This window comes from Stegastes partitus, unplaced genomic scaffold, assembly GCF_000690725.1.
Source record: "Stegastes partitus isolate 25-593 unplaced genomic scaffold, Stegastes_partitus-1.0.2 Scaffold9, whole genome shotgun sequence".
Classification (NCBI taxonomy): domain Eukaryota; kingdom Metazoa; phylum Chordata; class Actinopteri; family Pomacentridae; genus Stegastes; species Stegastes partitus.
Genome location: NW_007577740.1, coordinates 391858 through 414480, shown reverse-complemented (window position 1 = coordinate 414480; position 22623 = coordinate 391858). Strand labels below are relative to the sequence as shown.

The following is a 22623-nucleotide window of genomic DNA, read 5'->3' as shown; positions in this document are numbered from 1 at the left end:
TTCCTTCTTTCGGATAGACGCCGACGTAAGAAGTAAACAAGCTAATAGCATGGTGACGTCTCTCCAAAATGTAGTTAAAGTTTGACTTATAGACAAAGACAAACATATTTTTACATCGCAAGTTGTTTGTATTTTTAAGGTGAAACAGACAAAAGTTGTGAATGACTTTTCCTAGCAGCTGTTTTACCACATAGACCCAGTAACGTCAGTGGACGGAGAGTATCGGAGTATCGATGGAGCAGAAGCTGGCTGAGTTCAGAGCCAGGCGGCAGGCTGAGAAGAGTCAGAGTCCTGGTCCACAGAACAGAGAGCAGGAAGCAGCACAGACAGCTGTTCAGCCTGACACCACAGCAACAGCTCACAGTCCACAGCCAGAGGAGACAGAAAACAACCAACCTGCAACTCAAGGCTCTCAAAGCAGCGTAAGAGATCACTTCGATTTAGCCCTTTTAACTTTCTCATTAAAATTTAATAGCTTATTTATTTTCCTGTGAGCGATAAAAGGGCCAAATGGCAAATTAACTGCTGGTTAGCATCTATTTTGCAGTGAAAGTATTGAGATTTTACTCTTGTCAATGAAGTGGGAATGTCACATGGAAAAAAAAAACTAGTCCGTGATAAGTAGAAGTCATCCAAAAACCTTTCCACACAAGCAAAAGCAGCAATATTCACAGCAGCAGATTGGCACCAGATCTTACAAAACCCAATCCCAACAAAGCTGAGACATTGTGAAATTTGTATTTAAAACAGAAAGTCCTAATTTGCTCATCTAGTTTTTGTCATATATTCAATTGAAAAAAATGGAAAGACAATATATGTAATGTTTTACCTTATCAACTCTATTGCTCGTTTTTTTGAATGTATATTTATTCTGAATTTGATGTCAGTGACACTTTTTTTAAAAAGTTAAGACAGGGGCAACAAAAGATTGGGAAAGTTGAATGCTCAAAAAGCATGTGGAACATTCCTCAGCTTAGTTGGAAACAGGCGATAGTGTCATGATTGGATATATAAGGAGCATCTTGAAAGGTTCAGTCAGTCACAAGGAAGGATGTGGCAAGTTCACCAATTTGTGAACAGCTGCTTTGGGAAATAGTCCAGCAGTTTAAGAACAGTGGTTCTCAATGCGAAATTGCAAATAATTTAGAGATTTCACCATCCCTAATTTAGGGAAGAATTTAGGGATTTCACCATCTACAATCCATAGTATCATCAAAAGATTTAAAGAATCCAAAGAAATCTCTGCACATAAGGGGGAAGGCCAAAAACCAACACTGAACACTTAAATTTAACAGCATCACAACTTTTTTTGTAATGTGGGTTTGTACTGAAGATGTATGCTTCAAATGCATTTCTGTGTGATCGTTATCGTTGTTGATGTCAAGATAACTTCACATGCTTCTTGTAGTATTATAGGACAGTTATTTTTATTATTGATTAATCTGCAGACTTTTCTTTTGATTATTCTTTGGTCTAAAAATTGTCAGAAAATGACATCTACATATTTGTTTTGTCAAAACAACAACAGCCAGCATTTGTGAGCCCTGCATGTAGCAAATGAATGACTACTATGTAATGCCTTTTAGGTTGCATGTGGCCAATAGCTGCAAGCATTTTGTCGGAGTGATGTTATCAGATTGTTCAGTTTTAATAGTTTTTGAAGTCCTGAAGTTTGCATATAGATTTGTAGCAACTCATTCATTTGGTGTTGCAGCAAATGTTTTTTCTTAGTTTTTCCTGTTTTGTAAACCATCTAATAACTTTGTGTATTTACCCGGTGACTCTGATCCCAAGGTTAAGAACTTCTGACACATCATGACTTTCTGTGGTGTCTTCTCTGTAGGACCGCACAGACTGGCTGCTGGACAGCGCTCTAGGAAGGTGGCTGGCTTCGAGGCAGCTTGTCCTCTCAAACCTTACTTTGCTCAAAGTACTGCTGTGGCTGGTTCTGCTGGGTCTGTTTGTTGAACTGGAGTTTGGCCTGCCCTTCTTCGTCATCTCTCTCTTCTACTGGCTCTATGAAGGACTCCGCAGCCCTGCGCCCCGTCAACCTGGAGAATTGAGCGCTTATTCGGTCTTCAACCCAGACTGTCAGCCTTTGTTGGGCTCTCTTACCGCAGAGCAGCTGGAGGGAGAGATGGGATACAGGCCTCTGGCGAACAGATGAAGTGCTTGTGATTTGCACATATTTATTAGATAATCAGAGATTTTCTTCATTTGACAAATGCTAATTTACTCAGGAATTTACTGTAATTTCTTTTTTCTCTTTTTTAAAAAAAACATCTGTTTAACACAATAAATTAAGATTGGCCTACTTACATACAGTTTTATTCCTGTTTTTTCCTCTAAGCATTTTAATAGCATCACAGTTACTGAGGACAACAGAAGGTGGTGGAATAGGGAAACGCTACATCAAATATAGTGGTCTAGTCATCACCATGATTTGGTGCAAAGTATGATAGATTAACATGTCCATAGGTTTATAGATTTTACGATCTGTCTATTATTTTGAGTACATACACCCATTTTTCTGTACTGATCAGTTTAGATTTGGTGGAAATGTGAGAATGGTAAGTTGTATACACTAACAGGATGAATGGCAAGCTGCTTTTAATTTATATGACAAAAATGTTAACTGTAGATTCATAATTTTCAAGGTTTAACAAATAGTTCTGTAGAGTGAAGCAGAATTGTTCTTCTAAGGCTTTATATCAGAATCTGCAAAGCTTTGCAACACAGAGTTGGAAAGACCCAAAGAGTGCCTGCATTGGCCACCGCAGACTAAAGTCTGCTCACCTCTCTAATCCCATACAACCCAAAGTGAATCCCATTCGAGGGATATGCACATACTCATAGACAAATACATTTTTCTGACAGTTGTTTTTGAGTAGCATCACTCTACGGCTGTTGATCCCACACAGATATATTTTAACCATGCAACCAGCCCCCATTTAATATTATATGACCAAGTAATTCTGACCATCCAGACTATGTTGACTAAAATCATGGATTTTATATTACTGTCACTTAAAAGTGCATAAACAGAAACAATGCATACTTTTTTAAATAGGTAGTTAAAATATGTGTTCATAGATGTTTTTATGTGTATGTATGTATGATTTAGGGGCTGCAAGGTGGCGCAGTTGGTTAGTACTGTTGCCTCACAACTGTTGCCGGTTCGCGTCCTGGTGGGGGCACCGGGATCTTTCTGTGTGGAGTTTGCATGTTCTCCCCGTGCACCGTGCGTTCTCTCCGGGTTCTCCGGCTTCCTCCCACACGGTCCAATAACATGTTGAGGTTAATTGGTGATTCCATAGGTGTGAATGTAAGTGTGCTAGGTTGTCTCTAAATGTGGCCCTGCGATGGACTGGCGACCTGTCCACAGTGTCCCCTGCCTTCGCCCTAAGTCGGCTGGGATAGTGAGGATCCCTAGTGAGGATTAAGCGGTGTATAGGTAATGGATGGATAGATGTATGATTTAGGAAGTGTTATGTCATTTAAATTGCAATTATCTCTTGAGCTTTATCAACAATTTAAAAAAATTAAATTTTACATTTAAAAAAAGCATATACTGTATATAATTTCTTATGTACCTCTGCATGGCAGTTGCCTGCATAGGCAAATGACAAGTGAAAGTGAAAAAAAAAATTTATTTGGCAAGAGAGATGGAAAACCCATTAATGACACAGTGTGCCGTCGCAGTGTGAGTAATAGTCTCAGCCTCAACACAAAAACTGAAACTTTCTCAATAAAAGTTTGGGAGATGAGCTTAAGATGAATGTTTATTGGACACAATGTCAAAAAGTATATCTGCAGTAACTCCTTGGGCACTTGGACCCAGCAGGTTGTTTTTCACGGAGACATGTTTTACAGACAAAGCAAGATGATTCCGCCCTCTTTCTTCCGCATTGGTTTAAAAGCCTTTAGAAGGTTAGACGACTTTTAGGCAGATTTAATTGTGTCGCATTAAAGACGTGAAAGACCGGAACACACTCTGATTTGACACATAGATACTATATTTCAGCTGGTGTTAGTGTAATCTTAATGCTTATTGAACGCGTCCTCGGGCAGGAAACGCTGTATTTCTAGCTGACAACTTAGTTGCGACAGCCGAGTTGTCTGTGGATTGTTAGGTAACTATCTTATCACGCTGTGGCTCTTTGGGGGTCAAAGGTCTCACACTTCCTCTATCTGCTACATTCAACCTCAGATAGCTGTGTGGCATCTACTCTTATTAGCTGCAGTAAGTATTACCTCAGTTCACATGATATTTACTGGATATTATTGAGAAATTTGTTTGATTCGGCTAGCTAGCGACAGTAGCATGCTCACTAATCAGTCTCAGTTGCAGAGGTTTGCTGCTCAAACTGTTCACTAGCTTTTCTTAAGTTCTCCTATCACAACTAAATAAATATTAGCTGAGGGCGTTTGCAGTTGTAAAAGGCTGGTAGGTTTATGATTGCAATTTATGTTTGTGGGAAGGTTATTTAGGATTGTGGTCTTATTTCTTGTCTGTTTTTGGTTGTTATTTTGGCCATGGCTCTCCCTGAANCAAGTTATTGTCCTAATAGTAAAAATTTGATGATTTTCATTTGGGATCTGGTAAAGATCATGTCACTAGTCTTATCTGGATTTGATAAATGCTTAAGAATAATTAAGGCTTTTGAATTGCCAATAAAATATCTTCAATCTAGCCTTGTCAACAGAGGGCACTGCTGAATAAATACCTGTGTCATCAGCATAATAACGAATAGAGCTGCTATTAACCACTGACCACTGGTCATTTATAATGAACAAAACTATAAATGCAGCATGTAGCGTTTTCTTTTAAATTTTATTTTTATAAATTTTATAACAAAGAAATAAGCATGTTTTGTTCCAATATGTGGCATCTCTCCAAAAGAATGCACATTATGAAACAAACAAGTATGACTATATTTTAAATGAAAATGCTCAGATGAAGAACGTGGTCATGGACCAGAAAATACAAGTAAATTGTGAATCATACATCTGTGACTCAAAGTTATAAGGTTGTCAATGCTGGCTCAAGGAATGATGTCTGACTCCTCCTAAAGAGCTTGATGAAGTTGGCAGACATTCTGGGGGACAGACCATGTTGTTGGACACCCAGAGCGAGATTGTCTGTTGTATCATCCTATCTAAAATGGCTTCTCAGTCAAAAAGTGGCGTTGGATGGCTACGGCCCATACTGACCTGCCAGCAGCATCCAGCATGCCAACAGTCAAGACTTGTCTTTCTCTTGTCATCTGTGGCATTGTGTCATTTACATAAAGCTGCGTTTTAAGGTGGCCTTCAATAGCCACTGAAGCAGTCTAGAGCACTTAGAAACAATGACAAAGAATTTTCAAGACTCAAAAACAAAGACAAAAACATTCTGGAACACTTAGAAACAACAACAAACACTATGGAACATTTAGAAACAATGAGAAATAGTCTGGGATACTTAGAAACACACAGAAGTTCCCTTCCTGGTATCTTGGCTGATTTCTTTAGATTTCCCATGTTGTCACAAAAGGAAGCAGTGTGTTTGAGGTGTGTCTTAAAATACATCCACAGGTGTGCCACCAATTAACTCAAATGTTGTCAGTTAACCAATGAGAAGCATCCAAAGCCATGAAATCATCATCATCGGGGCTTTCCCAAATAGTTTGAAGGCACAGCAATCTTTGTGTATGTAAACTTCTGACTTTGAATAAAGCAGAAAAAAAATCTCTGCCTTATTATTCTGGCATTTAGCAAAAAAATCTTTTCAGCAATCCTAACCGATGTCAAAGAGGATAAGTTTAGTCTGATTACATATCAGATATTGAGGGAAAAAAAGGAAGGTTTTATGTCCTTTAATAGAGTGTACGTAAACTTCTAATCACTTAAAAACAAAGACAAACACTATGGAACATTTAGAAACAATGACAAATAGTCTGGGATACTTAGAAACAAAGAGGGAAAAGTCTAGAACACCTCGAAACAATGGGGAAGAGTCTGGGATAATTACAAACAAAGAGAAATAGTCTAGAACACTAGAAACAATGACAAAGAATCTTCAACACTCAAAAACAAAGACAAAAACATTCTGGAACACTTAAAAACAACAACACACACTATGGAACATTTAGAAACAATGAGAAATAGTCTGGGATACTTAGAAACACACAGAAATTCCCTTCCTGGTCAAAGTGGGTCTTTGTCCTTTAAAAGCCACAGGCTGTCAATTACCTCCATCGTTGAGAATATGTCCCCAGCTCAAAAACTTTTTGTGCACAATTAGCTAAAATTAATGCGAGGCTTAGTGACATTTCTTAGTATTTCTGTAAAACCAACGGGAAAAGAAGACCATTTGCATGCTCAGTTTATATTTTTGTCCAGTGTATGTACAGTGTGACCTAACTTTGACCCCCTCACGACTTCAAGAGAACTAGACTGATGACAGCTTGCAACGTTTGTTAAGTGTTCTGGCAGTGACACATACCAGTTACATACATTTGTGTCAAAACCAACAGATGTATTTCCATGCATCAAAAAAGGACACAATCCACGGTGCCAAATTCTTTAGACAAATCAATGGACAGGGTCATACAGCACTCCCTCCTACCCAGAGAACACATTCTTTCATTTACTACCCTACAAGGTGCAGTCAGATGCTTTGGCCTAGTCTGACACCAGACTGATGACGGTTTCAAATGCACTGCTCGGATAAAAAGTCTGAATATTGATTAGCTTGTCTAACGTTTTAGCTGAACTGACAGCTGGAGATCGGGCGGTTAAGGTTTGGGTCACCGCCTTTAGGAAGAACCAGTACATGAGCTGCTTTTAACACTTTGGAACATTCCGGTAGCAACATGGCGCTAAACTACCATGCAAACCGTATATCTTGTATCCGTAACAGTTAACGTAAGAGGAGTGCACAAAAAAGCTAAAACATATAATAGTTAAAACCAATTAAAAGATAAAACAACAGGCAAAGAAAATGTGGTATATTTGTGATATTCGCCTTGATGCCGTTAACGTTTGTCGGACGTGGTTTAGTTTCTATGAATAGCTTAAAATGTCATCTGGCATGACACGGCTATGGACGACAACAGCAGCTAAAATACGTTTTTATGAAAGCATGAAGCAGTGAACATTAAAGGGCGCAGGTTTGGAAACTCACCACTGATGAAAACAACCAAGCTAGCACCAGACCTGTGAAAATGCCGCAAAGTGATCCCTTTTGCGACAGTTGGAGGCTATTTGCGACATGATTTCCTTCTTTCGGATAGACGCCGACGTAAGAAGTAAACAAGCTAATAGCATGGTGACGTCTCTCCAAAATGTAGTTAAAGTTTGACTTATAGACAAAGACAAACATATTTTTACATCGCAAGTTGTTTGTATTTTTAAGGTGAAACAGACAAAAGTTGTGAATGACTTTTCCTAGCAGCTGTTTTACCACATAGACCCAGTAACGTCAGTGGACGGAGAGTATCGGAGTATCGATGGAGCAGAAGCTGGCTGAGTTCAGAGCCAGGCGGCAGGCTGAGAAGAGTCAGAGTCCTGGTCCACAGAACAGAGAGCAGGAAGCAGCACAGACAGCTGTTCAGCCTGACACCACAGCAACAGCTCACAGTCCACAGCCAGAGGAGACAGAAAACAACCAACCTGCAACTCAAGGCTCTCAAAGCAGCGTAAGAGATCACTTCGATTTAGCCCTTTTAACTTTCTCATTAAAATTTAATAGCTTATTTATTTTCCTGTGAGCGATAAAAGGGCCAAATGGCAAATTAACTGCTGGTTAGCATCTATTTTGCAGTGAAAGTATTGAGATTTTACTCTTGTCAATGAAGTGGGAATGTCACATGGAAAAAAAAAACTAGTCCGTGATAAGTAGAAGTCATCCAAAAACCTTTCCACACAAGCAAAAGCAGCAATATTCACAGCAGCAGATTGGCACCAGATCTTACAAAACCCAATCCCAACAAAGCTGAGACATTGTGAAATTTGTATTTAAAACAGAAAGTCCTAATTTGCTCATCTAGTTTTTGTCATATATTCAATTGAAAAAAATGGAAAGACAATATATGTAATGTTTTACCTTATCAACTCTATTGCTCGTTTTTTTGAATGTATATTTATTCTGAATTTGATGTCAGTGACACTTTTTTTAAAAAGTTAAGACAGGGGCAACAAAAGATTGGGAAAGTTGAATGCTCAAAAAGCATGTGGAACATTCCTCAGCTTAGTTGGAAACAGGCGATAGTGTCATGATTGGATATATAAGGAGCATCTTGAAAGGTTCAGTCAGTCACAAGGAAGGATGTGGCAAGTTCACCAATTTGTGAACAGCTGCTTTGGGAAATAGTCCAGCAGTTTAAGAACAGTGGTTCTCAATGCGAAATTGCAAATAATTTAGAGATTTCACCATCCCTAATTTAGGGAAGAATTTAGGGATTTCACCATCTACAATCCATAGTATCATCAAAAGATTTAAAGAATCCAAAGAAATCTCTGCACATAAGGGGGAAGGCCAAAAACCAACACTGAACACTTAAATTTAACAGCATCACAACTTTTTTTGTAATGTGGGTTTGTACTGAAGATGTATGCTTCAAATGCATTTCTGTGTGATCGTTATCGTTGTTGATGTCAAGATAACTTCACATGCTTCTTGTAGTATTATAGGACAGTTATTTTTATTATTGATTAATCTGCAGACTTTTCTTTTGATTATTCTTTGGTCTAAAAATTGTCAGAAAATGACATCTACATATTTGTTTTGTCAAAACAACAACAGCCAGCATTTGTGAGCCCTGCATGTAGCAAATGAATGACTACTATGTAATGCCTTTTAGGTTGCATGTGGCCAATAGCTGCAAGCATTTTGTCGGAGTGATGTTATCAGATTGTTCAGTTTTAATAGTTTTTGAAGTCCTGAAGTTTGCATATAGATTTGTAGCAACTCATTCATTTGGTGTTGCAGCAAATGTTTTTTCTTAGTTTTTCCTGTTTTGTAAACCATCTAATAACTTTGTGTATTTACCCGGTGACTCTGATCCCAAGGTTAAGAACTTCTGACACATCATGACTTTCTGTGGTGTCTTCTCTGTAGGACCGCACAGACTGGCTGCTGGACAGCGCTCTAGGAAGGTGGCTGGCTTCGAGGCAGCTTGTCCTCTCAAACCTTACTTTGCTCAAAGTACTGCTGTGGCTGGTTCTGCTGGGTCTGTTTGTTGAACTGGAGTTTGGCCTGCCCTTCTTCGTCATCTCTCTCTTCTACTGGCTCTATGAAGGACTCCGCAGCCCTGCGCCCCGTCAACCTGGAGAATTGAGCGCTTATTCGGTCTTCAACCCAGACTGTCAGCCTTTGTTGGGCTCTCTTACCGCAGAGCAGCTGGAGGGAGAGATGGGATACAGGCCTCTGGCGAACAGATGAAGTGCTTGTGATTTGCACATATTTATTAGATAATCAGAGATTTTCTTCATTTGACAAATGCTAATTTACTCAGGAATTTACTGTAATTTCTTTTTTCTCTTTTTTAAAAAAAACATCTGTTTAACACAATAAATTAAGATTGGCCTACTTACATACAGTTTTATTCCTGTTTTTTCCTCTAAGCATTTTAATAGCATCACAGTTACTGAGGACAACAGAAGGTGGTGGAATAGGGAAACGCTACATCAAATATAGTGGTCTAGTCATCACCATGATTTGGTGCAAAGTATGATAGATTAACATGTCCATAGGTTTATAGATTTTACGATCTGTCTATTATTTTGAGTACATACACCCATTTTTCTGTACTGATCAGTTTAGATTTGGTGGAAATGTGAGAATGGTAAGTTGTATACACTAACAGGATGAATGGCAAGCTGCTTTTAATTTATATGACAAAAATGTTAACTGTAGATTCATAATTTTCAAGGTTTAACAAATAGTTCTGTAGAGTGAAGCAGAATTGTTCTTCTAAGGCTTTATATCAGAATCTGCAAAGCTTTGCAACACAGAGTTGGAAAGACCCAAAGAGTGCCTGCATTGGCCACCGCAGACTAAAGTCTGCTCACCTCTCTAATCCCATACAACCCAAAGTGAATCCCATTCGAGGGATATGCACATACTCATAGACAAATACATTTTTCTGACAGTTGTTTTTGAGTAGCATCACTCTACGGCTGTTGATCCCACACAGATATATTTTAACTATGCAACCAGCCCCCATTTGATATTATATGACCAAGTAATTCTGACCATCCAGACTATGTTGACTAAAATCATGGATTTTATATTACTGTCACTTAAACGTGCATAAACAGAAACAATGCATATTTTTTTAAATAGGTAATTAAAATATGTGTTCATAAATGTTTTTGTTTGTATGTATGTATGTATGTATGATTTAGGGGCTGCAAGGTGGCGCAGTTGGTTAGTACTGTTGCCTCACAGCAAGAAGGTTGCCGGTTCGCATGCCGGTGGGGGCACTGGAATCTTTCTGCGTGGACTTTGCGTGCTCTCCCCGTGCACCGTGGGTTCTCTCCGGGTTCTCTGGCTTCCTCCCACAAGGTCCAATAACATGTTGAGGTTAATTGGTGATTCCATAGGTGTGAATGTAAGTGTGCTTGGTTGTCTCTAAATGTGGCCCTGCGATGGACTGGCGACCTGTCCAGGGTGTCCCCTGCCTTCGCCCTAAGTCGGCTGGGATAGTGAGGATCCCTAGTGAGGATTAAGCAGTGTATAGGTGATGGATAGATGTATGATTTAGGAAGTGTTATGTCATTTAAATTGCAATTGTCTCGTGAGCTTTATCAACAATTAAAAAAAAAAAAAACATTTTACGTTTAAAAAAAAGCATATACTGTATATAATTTCTTATGTACCTGTGCATGGCAGTTGCCTGCATAGGCAAATGACAAGTGAAAGTGAAAAAAAAAATTTATTTGGCAAGAGAGATGGAAAACCCATCAATGACACATTGTGCCGTCGCAGTGTGAGTAATAGTCTCAGCCTCAACACAAAAACTGAAACTTTCTCAATAAAAGTTTGGGAGATGAGCTTAAGATGAATGTTTATTGGACACAATGTCAAAAAGTATATCTGCAGTAACTCCTTGGGCACTTGGACCCAGCAGGTTGTTTTTCACGGAGACATGTTTTACAGACAAAGCAAGATGATTCCGCCCTCTTTCTTCCGCATTGGTTTAAAAGCCTTTAGAAGGTTAGACGACTTTTAGGCAGATTTAATTGTGTCGCATTAAAGACGTGAAAGACCGGAACACACTCTGATTTGACACATAGATACTATATTTCAGCTGGTGTTAGTGTAATCTTATTGCTTATTGAACGTGTCCTCGGGCAGCAAGCGCTGTATTTCTAGCTAACTACTTAGTTGCGACAGCCGAGTTGTCTGTGGATTGTTAGGTAACTATCTTATCACGCTGTGGCTCTTTGGGGGTCAAAGGTCTCACACTTCCTCTATCTGCTACATTCAACCTCAGATAGCTGTGTGGCATCTACTCTTATTAGCTGCAGTAAGTATTACCTCAGTTCACATGATATTTACTGGATATTATTGAGAAATTTGTTTGATTCGGCTAGCTAGCGACAGTAGCATGCTCACTAATCAGTCTCAGTTGCAGAGGTTTGCTGCTCAAACTGTTCACTAGCTTTTCTTAAGTTCTTCTATCACAACTAAATAAATATTAGCTGAGGGCGTTTGCAGTTGTAAAGGGCTGGTAGGTTTATGATTGCAATTTATGTTTGTGGGAAGGTTATTTAGGATTGTGGTCTTATTTCTTGTCTGTTTTTGGTTGTTATTTTGGCCATGGCTCTCCCTGAAATTGGCCTTTAACTTTCTAAATCTGGCAGTTAAAGATTGAAATACTGAACAAAGTTGTCGGAGCTTCAGTAGAAAGCAGCTGAACCTCTCTTTGGTTCTTGCAGACGCTGCACTCGAGAACTGAAAAAGTGTCCAGTTTGCATCTACTGAAGCTCTTAAGATTACCATGACCTGGATGACTAAGAATCTACACAGACATGCTAAACAAAGTAACTCTTCATATTGCTCATCCAATTTTAGGATTTTTATCTCCCTCTGCACTAGATCAACAAGTCAGCAATGTCTGGAAGTCCTGCAGTGGTTATGCGACTGGTGGCCTCTGCCTACAGTGTAGCTGAAAAGGCTGGCACCATTGTAAGAAAGGTCCTTCACAGTGGAGAACTTGGTATTGTCGAAAAGGTATGACCATCCTACTTTTACACTAAAATGGTTCATCATTCAGGGGAAAACATACGGCCTTGGCCAGTTGGACATGTTGAAAATGTGTAAATGTATTTTGCAACGGAGATCTAGGGCCGGTCGTAATACAGAAATTATTGATGTGAAGCTTTGGGACTTCCTGATTGTGCTCCTGCACAGACGGGAGTTAATGATCTGCAGACGCTGGCGGATAGACTGGCACAGCAGAGCATTTGTGCTTCACTCTCCAGACGTTTCCCCAAAATTACCATCATTGGAGAGGAGGTAAGTAAACATTTAGCTTTATTTTGACAGCTTGTGTTGGCCAAATGGGGCTTAAAAACATTAATGTGGTATAAAGTTTTATTGAGGACAAAGACTAACGATCACATTCCTTAAGGTCTTCACCTTAGTATATGAGATGACATATGCTGTGAATTGGCACTGTATAAATAAAATTGAACTGAACTGAATTTGTTCTGCTTATGCAGGAGCTTCCAGACGAAGAGGTACAGGAAGATCTCATTGAGAATGGCCAGGCAGAAGAAATCCTTCAGAAGACCTGTCCAGCAGAGTACAGCGGGCTGAAAGAAGAGGAGGTAGAGTCAGACATTTAATGTGTAACTTCAGTATCCACCAATTATCTGTGATCTAATGTTCATTTTATTTTGTTGCTCTTTAACACCTGAATACATTTTGAGTACTTGTTAAAATTGTTGCATTATAGTGTATTGTTTATTGCTAGGATACAGTTTCCCTCTACAGTGTGGACATTATTATTCTGAATGTGTTTGAATCTCAGCTAGTTGTGTGGGTGGATCCCCTCGATGGCACAAAGGAGTACACTGAAGGTAGGTTCTTCAAATATGCTTCTTTAAAATCAGCGTTTGTGTTTGTTCATCACTGTCTCTGCAGCCAAAGGTTTTAAGCATTCTTCATCTTGAGAAAAGTATGAGTGTAGTGAAAGAATATCTCTAGAAAGTGGGCTCTTTACATTGTTTCATGACAAACCATTTGCAACCTATACAAATTTAGTTTAGGTCAGCAGCAGCAGTAGTATTCTGTATTTTTCAAAACGTTATAACATTCGGTGGTTCAAAATCTATTGAAATCTGTTATGGGACAATCTCACAACAGAGCTTTACTATTTTTAAAACTTGTCACTATTATGTGGAATATTTAGTAAAATATTCTAACTATGTATTCATTGTTTTGACCAGTAATTTAAAGCAGCATTACACTAGTTGTACTCATTTAAAGTACAGTGTTATTAGGCTTCATTGTTATATCATAAATTACATCCTATTCAAATAATAATTTCCTAAGATCGGAAGTTAATGTAGCCAATAAACAGTGATGAACATGAAGTATCCAGATATAAGGACATAAAGAACGAGCTGAAACAACATCTTTGAGTGAATGATGACATTTATATGATGCTACGAGTAGGAGTTTATGGTTATTTAGGGCCAGAGTTATGTTGTGTTGACATTGTCTCCCTGTCACCAGTTGGCAAACAGAAGCTAAACTTGTGTTTCAAGTGTCTGGATATAAGGTTTAACAGACGCATGTGATAAATAACATGATTTTATTCATTATTTTGTTATATTAAGAGATTATGCAAACTTTTGACTGGTTGTTTCGTTACCTCGCCCTTATCTTAACAACCAATATCCTATGATCTAATCTTTGCGTTAATTTTGTTTTGTTCTTGTTAAGATTTTGTTGCAAAATGTTTTCTGGTTTGTTGGGTTGCTTCCTGGTAGTCACACCTCAGAATCTTCCTATCACTTTCATATTGTTTGCTTCTCTTCCTTGTGTATCCCTGCTGCTTCTGTCCACCTCTCTCTCTCTCTCTCTCTCTCTCTCTCTCTCTCTTCCTGCTGACACCAGCGTCGAGGTGCCTCCATCTCCGAGCTGTAGCCCAGAAACCACTCAAAGGGTCGGAAACCTCCCAGCCTCACAGCACAGCTCTCTGTATGGGAAGGCAAACTTTACCTCTGGCAGTGTAGAATGTTACATGTTCTGCACCAGTGTGGAAGAAATCATTTATCTAAAAGTTTAAAACATCTGACGTTTTTTTTTTCTTCTATCTTCTGTGCATGTGAACACTGTACTGCTTCTTAACTGGCCACACCAGCAACATTTGCTTATGAGTGAAAGAGCAGTTCTATCATTTAGCGATGAGCAGCTAACATCCTGCTGCTTTCTGACTTCAGGGCTCTTGGATAATGTCACGGTGCTTATTGGTATTGCATACAGAGGCAGAGCAATCGCAGGTGTCATCAACCAGCCGTTCTACAACTACCAGGTACAAACTAAACTAAATATCTGCTGCTGCATTTTAAAAGATGTCACTCTGATCAGTTTTGACTTCATCCTCTCTAGCTGGGAGCAGGAGCAACCTTAGGAAGAACCATGTGGGGAATGCCAGGATTGGGTGCCTTTGGATTCCAGCTGCAGGAAGTTCCAGGTGATAGACGAATTGTCACGACCACTCGTTCCCATAGCAACAAGCTGGTAACAGACTGCGTAGATGCCATGGAGCCACACGAAGTTATAAGAGTGGGTGGTGCTGGAAACAAGGTGAGACTGACTGAGAGCTTGTTAAAATGTAGGACAGGATTGTACATGTAGTCATGTGTAGGATTGACTTGGTTTCAGGTCCTGCTCTGAAGCTGCTGAAAGCTTGTGTCATAAATTAGTTCAGTTACCAGATTTGACTCATTCAAAGTAAAGTATAGAGTAGAGGCAAGTAGATATGTTCTCATCAGTGTTCTTTTTGTGTTTTATAGTAACCACGGCATGTGAATGCCACGGAGAGATGGTGTAAAACACATTTTTTTTAAGTTTAGATGTAAATGTTGCTGTTTGGAAATGTCATTTTGTTAGGGCCTGAACCTAAATTAGATGACAACGAAAGAGACATTCTAGCAATAACCAGTAGCCCAGATGTGGATGTCCTGCTTACTGACTCATCTCTGTGCAGATAATTCAGCTTGTGGAGGGAAAGGCTTCTGCTTATGTGTTTGCCAGTCCAGGATGCAAGAAGTGGGACACTTGTGCTCCTGAAGCCATCCTGCATGCTGTTGGAGGTAAAAACCATCTGTTCTGTCCCAGTATGCTGGGAGACTTCAAATACAATGTCTCAACCATTTTGCGTGTTTATCGATGCACATCTGTGGGTTAAACTTGGGTCTTTATGTTTGACAACATGCAGTTTTAATGCCTTTGGAATCGTTCCGCTTAATATTTCATCATCTCATCTTTTTCTCATGCAGGTAAACTGACTGATATGCACGGAAATGCATACCGCTATGATGCTAAAGTAAAGCACATGAACTCTGCTGGGGTTCTTGGTACACTACGCAACCATGAGTACTACGTCTGCAGAGTACCACAGTCAGTGCTGCAAGCTCTCAAGTCAGATTGAGGTCTGTCTTCTTGTCCCCCCACTGCAGAGAAATCATTTTACCCCTTTAACGTTTGATTTTTATATCTCATTTCAGCCACATATAAATGGTTATTTACAAAACAACATTTTGATTACACTCTTTATTTCAGTGCCTAAAACTAAATATTGTGATGAGTCACATTTAACACAGACAGCAGGCTCAACGGCACTTCCATTTATTTCACTCCTCTGAAACAAACTTGTACAAATCTCAGAACTTCTTTACATACCAATTCCAACTTGAATACCAATAGATTTACAAGGCAAAAGGCAAGATTTAAATAAATAAAATTATATCAGTTAAATGTTCAGTAGTGAGTTGGAAATGATTCACTATACTTTTCAATAACCACTGGGTGGGAAAATGTAATGAATCTACTTTAATGCCGACAACAAACAAAATGCCATCGTCTTGACCTCTGACCTCTTCACAATGTCATGCGATGACAGATGTGCAATAATGTTTGTGTGGAAGAGGTCGACATCTACTGCTGTGAAGAACAAACAACTCTCGGCTGAGCTGTAAACATTATGAAATGAATTTGCTGACTACTATTTCTTAAGCCTGTACTTCCAAGTCATTTTCTATCTAACAGTACCTTCTTTGCACTGACATATTTGTCTACTTTCCTACGTATCTACTGTATTTATCAGACTAAAGGACACCAACTCAAGTGCTCTTTGAGCTATTTGGTTCCCACATTTTCCACAAACACTGGATGTACATCAGAGTGAAACGGGAATCATTTGCACTTTTGCAATGGCGTTTCCCTTTTTCATAGCAACAATGGAAATTCAGCTCTTTATCGACCACAAATGCTCATTCAGTGACATGAAGGATAAAAAAGGTACACAGCTCAGTGCTGGTTGTGGAAAACAGGCTGGAAACACTAATCTAATGAAGAGCATCAACTGTATATGAATGCCCTTATAAAGGTATGCCATAGCTTAGCTGTGACCTTGTTTAAAGTTCAGACTGGCTTTAATTACCATTGCAAATATTTATGGTTGCATATATGCATAGCGAGATTTCTAGCAATACTTATTGCACTTATATCTTTCAAATCTTATTGTTTTATTGATATCTCCATAACAAGAAAAACATTGTTAGAGGGGAACGTATATGCGGTCACGTCAACCAGTTGATTCTTAAAGTAAAAATGTTAGATTTTTTGGAAATGTGGTTAGTTGTTTTCTTGCCCAGAGTTAAATGAGAAGATTGACGCTTCATGTCTGTCTGTTTAATATTTAGCTCCAGTCAGCTGACACAGCTTAGCATAAAGACTAGAATCTAGGTGGCTAGCACAGCTCTGCTCAGATGATAACAAAATCCATCTACCAGCATTTCTAAAGCTCACTAATTAACAAGTTTCAGTTGTACAAAAAACAAAGTAATACAACAAACTCTGCTCACTACAGGTGCTGTGCCTGACTAGTTCTTGGTTGGGACCAGTAACTTTCTACAGTCTCTGCTGGTTGCTGGGAAATAGGTCCTTACCAAAAATGATCTGCAGCTTTGGACTTTTTTTTATAAGTGAATCACACAGGATGCAAAATGTTTCAGGGCTGCTAGGTGGATTATGTTACCTTTGGACAGAACCAGGCTGGCTGTTTCCCTTCTTTTCCAGGCCTTGTGCTAAGCTCAGTCTGCCAGTTACTGGCAGGGGTCTCATATATGACAGGCCAGAGTGGTATCAGTCTTATCCAATACTTTCCAAGAATACAAATAAGTCTATTTCCCAAAGTGGCAAACTATTTCTTTAAGCAGTCTAATGCTTCAGGCAATGCAAAGGTAGGAATCAAAGTGAAACTGGAAATATTTGGTCCCTTATGCTGGGACAATCTGGACTTTACATTGGCTCGGACTAGAACTCATCCCAATCACACAAGCGTGCATGCATTCACAAATTCACAATAGAAATGGTTAATCTGAAGGCAGATAAAGAAGCATCGTCCCCATTCCACAAGAGGTTGGTGTTAATATTCCTGAATGGGCTGAGTAGTAGACTTGAGGGCTGAGTAAATACATACCATGGCATCAAAAAAAATGGAAAAACCATTCACATGTTCATAAAAATACCCACAGAACAAGCAAAAAACACTCCGGGAGTTCCTATATACACATGAACAAGCTGGCTGAGAAAAGGCTGGAGTGTTTGAGGCAGCCTGCAGGGATGTGGTTCCAGGGACCAGCCAAGGGAGGAGCAGGAGAGTCAGGCCAGCCGCTCACCTCTTTTTAGGTGCCTGAGTGGTACGAGGAGGGGTGACAGGGCGGCCTGAATTCACCCCTCCATACTGGTACTTGGCTTTTTTCTCTGACGGCTTCAGGATCTGAAACAAAAGATGGTCATGTTGTGAAATCTGCAGCACATGATGCTGATTTTAATGTGCCAGTAAAAGAAGTACCTGAAAGGAGCACATAAGGGACTCGTCCACACTCATCATGCCGCCAGCATTGTCAAACTCCCCGCAGTAGTTTGGGGCAGAAAACAGTGTCACCAGCTGTCGCTTTGCAAAGAACTCATAGCCGTCTTCAACAACCTGTAGGGTAGCAGGATTAGAGCTGCAATGATTAGCCAGCTGACAGAAACATTTTTGGTACTTTGCATTAAATTAATCAACTAAGTCACTTTGGAACAAAATGCCAGTTTTTTTTTTGTTGTTGTTGTTTTTTGAGTAACAGCAGACTGAACACATTTTTACATTTGCAGAGGTGCCTTTGACTTTAATACTGTAATAGATGAAGTTGTGAACAAAAAACTTTGAAATGTATAAATCTGATAATCTGCTATGTTCCTTTTTTCAGGTGAAATCAATTTAACAAAACAACATAATCATTGTTTATAATATTTTTGTTTGTTTCTATATTTGCTGTAATTTTCAAATAAAGTGGTCCAATTCATTTGCATTGACAAACAGCAGTTTAATTCACAATGGAATCGTTTTAAATGGAGCTTTAAATCACGAAGTAGCCCGAGGTTACCTGATGTGCTCGACAGATGAGATCCAGGTCGTGGCGGTTAAGGAACTTGCTGACCACATCAGCCCCGAAAGTGAAGGAAACTCCCCGATCATTTTCCCCCCACCCCTGGACGTCTTTGTCTGGGTCTGACCACAGCAAGTCGCACAGCAAACCTGAAGCAGAGAAATACTGGGTCAGAAACAGTCCCGCCATACGTGTTCCAGCAACACTAATAAAGCCAACTGTGAAACTAATTTCAAAGTTCAACAATAATTTCTATACTCCTAAAACTTCTAACATGAAATCATTAACTGATTTATTTATTTTTTTTTTTTATTAAGTATGGTTTTCTCCAATAATTAGCATTAGCATGTTGCGGTTTACCATTAGCACTAATTATAAGTCGGTAAGGAATGATCAGCTGATCAAGATTCTCTCTCCTTTTAGTTAAATAACACAAACACAGAATAACAGACCTGTGTCCGGTACATCAGTAGGTCTCATAATGCGTCGGATTTGTTCCATGGACTGCAGATCAGGTGACAGTCCTGAAGGAAGAGAGAACTGCATTAGAAGGGTGAGACACCACAGCAACTTCTAACATTTCCCTCAAATTATTAAAATACAAAGTTCTGATTAACCGATATACACTTTGAATGCACAAAGGCAGTTGTTGATATTTGGAAATACTCCTGCTATGTAACAGATGCCTTACAAACCTCCATGGCAGCAGAAGATCTTCTCATCAATAATTGCAGCAATGGGAAGACAATTAAAACAGTCTGTGAATGTCTTCCAGAGCTTTATGTTAAACCTGCGCTTGCCTGAGGAAAAAGTAAAAAGAAGAAGAAGAAATAAAAGGTTAAAATATAGAACAAAATTTGCTTGTAAATTAAAATGTAATATTTCATGCCCTATGTGAAAATCACTGCCATTTATCCTAATCTGAAATGTTCTGTTTTGTTTTTTGTTTTTTTCATTTTAGGGTGTAAAAACAGGCAAGATATCGCAATATTTTGTCTTTTATAACTTAGGGGAAAGTTTTCATATTTCCAGGAAGGACTAAAGAACAAACATTAAATTAACTGGAAATTAATCTGATTAATGATGGCTTTCATTAGATAAATTTTTTCTTGTCTATGAACTGTTTAAACACCCATTCCAAGTTTGAAGACCCTGATGTGAACCCCTCAAAGTGCTTGTTTTGTTCGAGTAACAGGCAGATGCTGGATGTAGCAAATTCTCATTTTTAAGAATCTGTGACCATCCAAAGTTTGGAAACCTTAGTTCACAGAATTTAAACTCAACAGATGTAGATGTAGCCACTACACAACAAACAATGATGTCTTCCAACTTACACTCATCATAGAAGCCGTAAATACGATTGATGGAGGCACACTCGTGGTTCCCCCTGAGCAGGAAGAAGTTTTCTGGGTATTTGATCTTGTAGGCAAGCAGCAGACAGATGGTCTCCAGCGACTGTTTCCCTCTGTCCACGTAATCCCCCAGGAACAGATAGTTGGCCTCTGGAGGAAAGCCCCCATACTCAAATAGCCTCAGTAGGTCTGTGTACTGTCCATGGATATCACCTGGAATTAAATCGTACCTTTCATAAGCATAATATTAACAAAAACAAAAAGGATTAATCGAGATGAATTAAATGCTGTGTCTCCTTTGTACAGAAATGCAACAATACATCCTTAATGTATTTGGTGATAAAGCTTTATCCTACACTTATTGTGTATTTTAAGTGTGTGTTTTTAAAGGTGAAAGCAAAAGCCACAGACACATGTACACTTAGAGACACAAGCTAGGATGGTAATGTTGCTCTGGGGGCAGGTGTTGGTTCTCACCACAGATTTTGAGAGGAGCTTCCAGTTCCAGCAGAATCGGCTGACTGAGGAAAATCTCTCTGGACTTGATGCAGAGCCCTCGCACCTCAGCCTCCGTCATCTGCACGATCTTCCCTGGGCGACATCCCCGCACTTTAAGGAAAAACATTTTTTTAAAATTGCATACTTGTGTATTTCACCACTGATTCACTACATGAGTGAGTGAGTGAGTGAGTGAGTGAGTGAGTGAGTGAGTGAGTGGTGCAGTAAGGACAAAAAGTTTAGAGGGCAAATACATGTGTAAAGAAATGCTGAGTAATGCGTTAATGCTAGCCATAACTGAGATCAATTTTATTAATATAGTTATATCAAGTGTAACTAATGTGAACAACAATAAACAGAATTAAATACTATTAACTGGCTGTTGGTTGTACGTTTTCTATATACCATTCTTCAAACTGCCTCCAATGTTTAGGAGTGACAACAGCCAAAAGACAGACCGTGGTTTCAGGAGCCTATCTGTTTAGTTAAATAGAAGTATTAATACCACAGAGTAAGAAGTGTGAAAATCCTGCTTTCAAAGTTTTATTTGGGTAAAAACACCAACTAGTAGCAACAAAATCTGATTATCGTGTCACAGCAAGAAAGTTTTGGGTTTAAACCTGCTGAGGTCTTTCTATGTGGGGTCTGCATGTTCTCCCTGTGCCTGCATGTGTTTTCTCTGTGTACAAAGACATGCATGGTAAGTCATTGGACGTAGGTGTGAGTGCGGGTGTGCATGGTTGTATTAGCCCCTGTGATGGACTGGTGACCTGTCCAGGGTCAGCGTGCACCATGCCTTTGACCCAGAGTCAGCTGGGACAGACTTCAGATAATGTGGCTACAGAAATTGAATGGACGGATAGAGAATGTAAGATGGCTTATTTCAGAAAAATAATATGTATACTACATTATTGGATAATAACTTGGCTTATTATTATTATTATTATTATTATTATAGAAAATGAGCAAATCACTTGATGGCACAGCACTACTTGATACTGCTGGGTATCTTACCTATAGAAATACAAATGAATGCAGCAATTGATATTTTTTTGCAACAATGAATAGCTTCTTATGCTCATAAATGTTGTGGAATAGAAAGTACAGGGTATGAAATGTGGTGCTCAGGTACTACATTTGAGATATTTTAGTACAAATACCAAAGAACTGTACTGACGGCCAGCCCTACTTCACTGAGTTACCTTCCTCCACAGGTGAAAAGTGAACGGTGTACAAAATACCCCGGATGTACGTGGATGAATTTGAAACAGGTTGGGGGCGTGTCCGTGAGGTAGCCCACTTGTTAGCCACCTGCTTTGGCAATAGTTAGTGTTACTAAGCAACCGCAACGTTCCATGGTTCTTCCTGTTCCACTTCAATCACTTTACCCAAAGAGAGAACACTAATGTGCTTGTGTTCCTCGGATAGGTCAGCGGTTAAAACGCTAAGTTAAACGACTAGTTAACGTAGCTAGCTCTAACTGTCTGACAGCAGCATGCGTTTTCTTCTCCACTCCTGCCAATATACACACAGTACAGGACTAACGTTAAGCAGAAACAGCACGTTAGCGAGTAGGTAGCTGCTAGTCACTGTAGCATCACTGACGGTTACATTACACTGAGCTTTTAACGCTACGGTTAGCTTACAGCGTGGTGATGAACAACACAGAGAGCAGAGGATGCACTGGTACAACGATTGCTAAATTAGCATAAACTCCCTGGTTACAAACAGGAGCCTACAACTAAACGTTGCTGGTAAAACACACAGAAAGACAGAAACATCCCAACTGCAACCTACCCTCCAGTAACCGAGAGATGAGGCTGTCAACGTTCAGTTCGCTTTCCGCCATGTTTGTGATACTCCCAGAGCAGTGCTGCCCTCAGCGTTGACTGGAAGGTTCAGGTCTGAACGCTGACTCCAGCCCCTCGTCTGATTCACTCATTTTACACGCACTTAATGTGTGAAGTATAAAACTGTCGTGGAACACAAACTAATACTATACAAATAAAGAGTGACATGTTTCACACGATTTGTGAGTCCTGCTCCCAGCATAGTTTTCATATTCCAGTCATGTGTCACCTCTGTCATGTCACAAGTGCCATAAAGACTT

At 39.4% G+C, this 22623-nt stretch overlaps 4 protein-coding genes across 5 annotated transcripts; 3 read left to right on the top strand and 1 right to left on the bottom strand.

Moving 5' to 3' along the window:
* Positions 1-13: 13 nt before the first annotated feature.
* LOC103359243 (SAYSvFN domain-containing protein 1-like) lies at positions 14-2320 on the top strand. Its single transcript, XM_008284481.1, has 2 exons — positions 14-422; positions 1844-2320. The coding sequence occupies exons 1-2, from the start codon at positions 234-236 to the stop codon at positions 2165-2167; spliced, it is 513 nt and encodes a 170-aa protein (XP_008282703.1). The 5' UTR covers positions 14-233; the 3' UTR covers positions 2168-2320.
* Positions 2321-7249: 4929 nt separating this feature from the next.
* Positions 7250-9580, top strand: saysd1 (SAYSVFN motif domain containing 1). Its single transcript, XM_008284473.1, has 2 exons — positions 7250-7682; positions 9104-9580. The coding sequence occupies exons 1-2, from the start codon at positions 7494-7496 to the stop codon at positions 9425-9427; spliced, it is 513 nt and encodes a 170-aa protein (XP_008282695.1). The 5' UTR covers positions 7250-7493; the 3' UTR covers positions 9428-9580.
* A 1868-nt stretch (positions 9581-11448) lies between these two features.
* Positions 11449-15761, top strand: bpnt1 (bisphosphate nucleotidase 1). 2 transcript variants are annotated; one of them, XM_008284456.1, is made up of 10 exons: positions 11449-11516; positions 12089-12223; positions 12404-12508; positions 12715-12822; positions 13026-13074; positions 14117-14200; positions 14443-14534; positions 14612-14809; positions 15213-15318; positions 15505-15761. In XM_008284456.1, exons 2-10 carry the CDS (start codon positions 12104-12106, stop codon positions 15654-15656), a joined length of 1014 nt encoding a protein of 337 aa, XP_008282678.1. In that variant the 5' UTR covers positions 11449-11516; positions 12089-12103; the 3' UTR covers positions 15657-15761. The 2 variants fall into 2 exon arrangements, with proteins under 2 accessions (XP_008282678.1, XP_008282685.1); XM_008284463.1 differs by lacking the exon at positions 14117-14200.
* Positions 15762-15837: 76 nt separating this feature from the next.
* Positions 15838-22379, bottom strand: LOC103359207 (serine/threonine-protein phosphatase PP1-beta catalytic subunit-like). Its single transcript, XM_008284444.1, has 8 exons — positions 22311-22379; positions 20493-20624; positions 19998-20228; positions 19359-19463; positions 19116-19187; positions 18661-18812; positions 18084-18218; positions 15838-18008 (listed from the first exon to the last, which is right to left on the bottom strand). The coding sequence occupies exons 1-8, from the start codon at positions 22360-22362 to the stop codon at positions 17904-17906; spliced, it is 984 nt and encodes a 327-aa protein (XP_008282666.1). The 5' UTR covers positions 22363-22379; the 3' UTR covers positions 15838-17903.
* Between the last annotated feature and the right edge of the window lie 244 nt (positions 22380-22623).

What these genes read in the sequence shown, in the direction of transcription:
- saysd1 (XM_008284473.1), top strand. Translation starts at nt 7,494, where the DNA reads ATGGAGCAGAAGCTGGCTGAGTTCAGAGCCAGGCGGCAGGCTGAGAAG. An exon ending in CTCAAGGCTCTCAAAGCAGC is followed by an intron (nt 7,683 to 9,103) that starts GTAAGAGATCAC and finishes TCTTCTCTGTAG; the next exon opens with GACCGCACAGACTGGCTGCT.
- LOC103359207 (XM_008284444.1), bottom strand. Translation starts at nt 22,362, where the DNA reads ATGGCGGAAAGCGAACTGAACGTTGACAGCCTCATCTCTCGGTTACTG. An exon ending in AGCTCCTCTCAAAATCTGTG is followed by an intron (nt 20,229 to 20,492) that starts GTGAGAACCAAC and finishes ATTTAATTCCAG; the next exon opens with GTGATATCCATGGACAGTAC. An exon ending in CCCTTATGTGCTCCTTTCAG is followed by an intron (nt 18,009 to 18,083) that starts GTACTTCTTTTA and finishes CTTTTGTTTCAG; the next exon opens with ATCCTGAAGCCGTCAGAGAA.
- bpnt1 (XM_008284456.1), top strand. Translation starts at nt 12,104, where the DNA reads ATGTCTGGAAGTCCTGCAGTGGTTATGCGACTGGTGGCCTCTGCCTAC. An exon ending in AGCCGTTCTACAACTACCAG is followed by an intron (nt 14,535 to 14,611) that starts GTACAAACTAAA and finishes CATCCTCTCTAG; the next exon opens with CTGGGAGCAGGAGCAACCTT. An exon ending in TGGGTGGTGCTGGAAACAAG is followed by an intron (nt 14,810 to 15,212) that starts GTGAGACTGACT and finishes ATCTCTGTGCAG; the next exon opens with ATAATTCAGCTTGTGGAGGG.
- LOC103359243 (XM_008284481.1), top strand. Translation starts at nt 234, where the DNA reads ATGGAGCAGAAGCTGGCTGAGTTCAGAGCCAGGCGGCAGGCTGAGAAG. An exon ending in CTCAAGGCTCTCAAAGCAGC is followed by an intron (nt 423 to 1,843) that starts GTAAGAGATCAC and finishes TCTTCTCTGTAG; the next exon opens with GACCGCACAGACTGGCTGCT.